The sequence below is a fragment of the Pseudorasbora parva genome, chromosome 16 (assembly GCF_024679245.1).
Source record: "Pseudorasbora parva isolate DD20220531a chromosome 16, ASM2467924v1, whole genome shotgun sequence".
Lineage (NCBI taxonomy): Eukaryota > Metazoa > Chordata > Actinopteri > Cypriniformes > Gobionidae > Pseudorasbora > Pseudorasbora parva.
This window is the reverse complement of record NC_090187.1, coordinates 35,877,264-35,881,664: the sequence shown is the minus strand read 5'-3', so window position 1 is coordinate 35,881,664 and position 4,401 is coordinate 35,877,264. Positions and strand designations below refer to the sequence as shown.

Here is a 4,401-nt window from a genome sequence, read left to right as displayed (position 1 = left end):
ATTTCTGACTGGAATGAAGAAAGTGATCAGGGTGATTGATATTCAAAATGGTAAGCAAGTGCTGCTTTGTTTACGGTTTGTATATCTGCATCCCTAGTTACGGTTTCCCTTTTTAAATGACGAAAATAGACTACTGATACCTGCTGATATAGACAGATATTTACTTACACACAGATGCAGACTAAATCTAGTCTAAGTAGTTTATGCAACAGGCCCCAGGATTAAAGAAATAGTTTACCCAAAAATTGTATTTTGCTCATTAATTGCTCAACCTCATATTGTTTCAAACCCGTAAGACCTTTGTTCATCTTCAGAACACAAATTAAGATCTTTTTAATGAAATCCGCGTGCTTTCTAGTCCATGTGACTCCAGTGGCTCAACCTTAATTTAATGAAGCGATGAGAATACTTTTAGTGTGCAAAAATAACAACTAGTCTGTGTCAGTCTCCTACGCAGTTTATGTTGTAAATAATGCAGCGGTTTCTATGGCAGCCGATGATCACGTGAGCACCACGATGCATGCGTGTGATGATGATGGAGGAGCTGCACTGTTTTTACAACATAAACTGCGTAGGAGACTGACACAGGCTAGAACGAAATTGTTGAATAAAGTTGTTATTTATTTATTTATTTATTTATTTTGCAAACAAATAGTATTCGCATTGCTTCATAACATTAAAGGGATCCCCTGGTGTTGAGACTTGTATGGCTTAATATAACATAAATGATGTCTCTTACTGAATTATGTAGTAGAAAACCCATGAAAGATCTACGTTATTTAAAAAATCGATTTTATATTTGGACCATGGGCGGCGCCATTTTGTTTGCGTTTTAGGTTGATGACGTAGAGTGGTTGAACTCCTCAATCAGCTGGCGTTACCCGTTGCTATTTTTACCACAACGCAACTCGAAAATTGTTTCAGAGTTAAACAAAACAAATGAATTGCTTTGTAATTGTACTTAAAACACACTCAAACATACATGTGCACACAAACTCACCTACACAAGTCACAAACAGATCGGCGGGCGCGCACACACACACTGACAGACTGCTCTGTCTCAATCGCATGCATCATCATCAAAACATCCTGCCTCTCTTCCTCACGTTACTTTATCCCATCGTCCTACCTAGATATTTCCCTCTGCTGCTCACATTAGGCATTACAGTTAATCTACTATCAACAGTCTATCTAGGATATCAACACAGGGAATAGATTGAGGGTTATGTATGCGCGCACGCAGTCCGTGCGTGTGTGTGTGTGTTCGCGCCGATCTGTTGGGGTGTGTGTGTGTGTGTTCGCGCCGATCTGTTGGGGTGTGTGTGTGTGCGTGTTCGCGCCGATCTGTTGGGGTGTGTGTGAGTCTGTGTGCACATGTATGTTTGAGTGCGTGAAGTCGGACAGCTGTTTGTAAATCGGCTGTACACTCGTTATTGCGGTGAACGTGAGACTGAATGACTGCACTCGAACATGTCCACTATGGTGTCGGACAACACTACAAATGTCCGTCCCTTCAAATAATGCGCTATTTAAGGGTATAGGGTCGATTTCAGATTCAGCCCCTGTCGTGGAGACTGAGCAGCCCAACATCTCGATTGAGACAGAGCCTGTCGTGTTTGCGCCCGCCGATCTGTTTGTGACTTGTGTAGGTGAGTTTGTGTGCACATGTATGTTTAGTGTGTTTTAAGTATAATTACAAAGGAATTCATTGGTTTTGTTTAACTCTGAAACAATTTTCGAGTTGCGTTGTGGTAAAAATAGCAACGGGTAACGCCAGCTGATTGAGGAGTTCAACCACTCTACGTCATCAACCTAGAACGCAAACAAAATGGCGCCGCCCATGGTCCAAATACAAAATCGATTTTTAAAATAACGTAGATCTTTCATGGGTTTTCTACTACATAATTCAGTAAGAGACATCATTTATGTTATATTAAGCAAGTCTCAACACCAGGGGATCCCTTTAAGGTTGAACTACTGGAGTCACATGGACAATTTTAACGTTGTCTTTTCTACCTTTCTGGGCCTTGAAAGTGTTAATTAAATTGCTTTCTATGGAGAGGTCAGAGAGCTCTCGGATTTCATCAAAAATATCTTGCTTTGTGTTCTGAAGATGAACGAAAGTCCTGCGGGTTTGGAACAACACGAGGGTGAGTAATTAATGACAGAATTTTCTTTTTTGGGTGAACTATCCCTTTAATTGTTAACCCTGGATAAAATATAAACAATGTGAAATGTGAAACAAGATAATCCATATATATATATATATATATATATATATATATATATATATGTATTTTGCAATAAGTGTAAAATATGCTATTAATATATAAAATCGACAACTTTAAATTAAAGTTTTATATTTATCAGTTGCTTTTAATTGGATTAAGTTATTTGCAGGGCTTGAGATTGTAGTTTTTTGCCCTCATTTAAGCTAAGTACACAGAGTTGTACTTTTTTTGTTTATTTTTGTCCGATTATCAAATACTTTTAATATTACGATTCACCTCATAGCAGGTTGGTTTTGTTTATGGCTTCTAACTCTTTAAAGGGATAGTTCACCCAAAAATTTAAATTCTGTCATAATTTACCCTCTTGTCATTCCAAACCGATAGACTCTCTCGTTCTTTTTCGAAACACAAATAAAGATCTTTTTGATGAAATCTGAGAGCTTTCTGTCCCTTCATTGACAGCTACACAACTACCACTTTGACACTTCAAAAAGTTCATAAAGAGATCGTAAAACAAATCCATATGAATCGAGTGAAATTAGTCCAAATTTTCTGAAGAGACTCGATCGCTTTATATGATAAACATATTGAATTTAGACTCTGTTGTCGATCAGTAAACATAAACAGAAGCTCAACCAAACCTGCTTGACACACGTGAACAAACATCTTGCAGAAGCTCAAATGTGATGCGTAACACGAGAATGAGCCTCATTCTCACACGTCATTTTTGTTCAAATATGTTGTTTTGTGCATTTCTTTGTCTATGAAAAGACTGGTAGTGGTCACGCTTCTCCTCGGCGAGTGACGAGGCCCAGGTCGCATCTTCCCGTCCCCAGCAGCAGAGGAGCTCAGCAGGTGAACGCCAGCAGCAGCAGCAGCCCTAGCAGAGCCTCCACAAGCAGCAGAGCAAGGCAGCTCCAGCCCCACAACAACACCAACAACTTCTCACAAGACCACATCTGGTTCCTGGACCCCAACTGTAATGAAAACTACAGTAACCATGGATAGACACCTCCCACTGCCCTCCCTTTGCCCTCTATTTTGTGAAGTTAGGTTACTGGCAGCATTTTAGTATTTGTACATGTTGTCCATACTTGTTACAATATATTACATTGTGTACTTCGGGACCATAGTTTTAATATATTCAACTGTTTAAGTAAAGAACTTTGAAGAAAAAAAGAATGATAAACTAACAGGAGAAAGACTGCTTGAACACTTTACAATTTGCCTTTTAGGTCAAATGTTTTGGATCAAAGTAAGAGCTGGTAGTCTTTTTGCTCTTTAGCATTTTCAATCAATCGTGTTTTATCATTAAATAAGTGAAAGGTGAGTTTTTAAAACTGTCGAAATCAGGGTTTTACCAAATATGTGTAAATAATAACTGGGAACTTAAATGTTGTATAGATTAGTGTGTGTGTGTGTATGCGTGTGTGTGCGCGTGTGTGTGATATAGCGCTTGTACATTGGAGGACTTTTGAAGGGAATATGAGAACTGTATATATTGTTTGTAATATTAAATTTTGGTTCATATTTTTTCACTCGTTTCCAAACAAACTGAATGTGGCAATAAGTACCGCCATTGCGAACACAGGATATTTTGTTTTTGTTCATTAAGCCATAATTAGTATTTTCAATTACTCTCATGCGTGCTCAGTGACTGCCTTGAACTTTGACCCCCTTTGTGTGAAACCCAACTATGAAATAGGAAGCAGCGCGCATTCATTTCCGTTTGTCTTATGTATTGAACATTTAGGATAAACAAGTATTCTTTTAAAGTCGGTATTGTTCATATGTACAGAAGAGATTATAGTCGACCTCTGATGTTTAACTGTATTATAGTTGTCGGATGAGGTTCAGAGAAGTTGTCCTGTTTCCTCCAAGCACAACAATTAAAAATGCACTATCCTAGACATCGGCTCTTGGGTTTTTTTTCTCCACACAGCTAATACTAGCATTGTGTATGTTTGAAACAAAATCGTTCCGCTGGAATCATTTATAATCTTCAGTTTTTGTGTCCTCTTCACGAGAAAAGAGCGGCATGGGGACATTCTTGACCTCACACAGAAAAAAAACAAGAGAAACGTAGTCTTGAAAAATATATTTGTCTCACAGAAAAGTCCTATATATATTTACAAGTTCAAATAATCACTGTTTTTGCTTGTGCCTTTCC

General features: G+C 38.3%; 1 protein-coding gene across 1 annotated transcript in view; it reads left to right on the top strand.

Annotated features, from left to right (window-relative positions):
• cttnbp2 (cortactin binding protein 2) overlaps window positions 1-4,141 on the top strand; it is a 51,780-nt gene extending 47,639 nt beyond the window's left edge. The window contains exon 23 of the mRNA XM_067420543.1: window positions 3,003-4,141. Coding sequence (XP_067276644.1) covers window positions 3,003-3,239 — 237 coding nt within the window. The 3' untranslated portion in view covers window positions 3,240-4,141. The remainder of the gene's footprint in view (window positions 1-3,002) is intronic.
• Window positions 4,142-4,401: the final 260 nt, after the last annotated feature.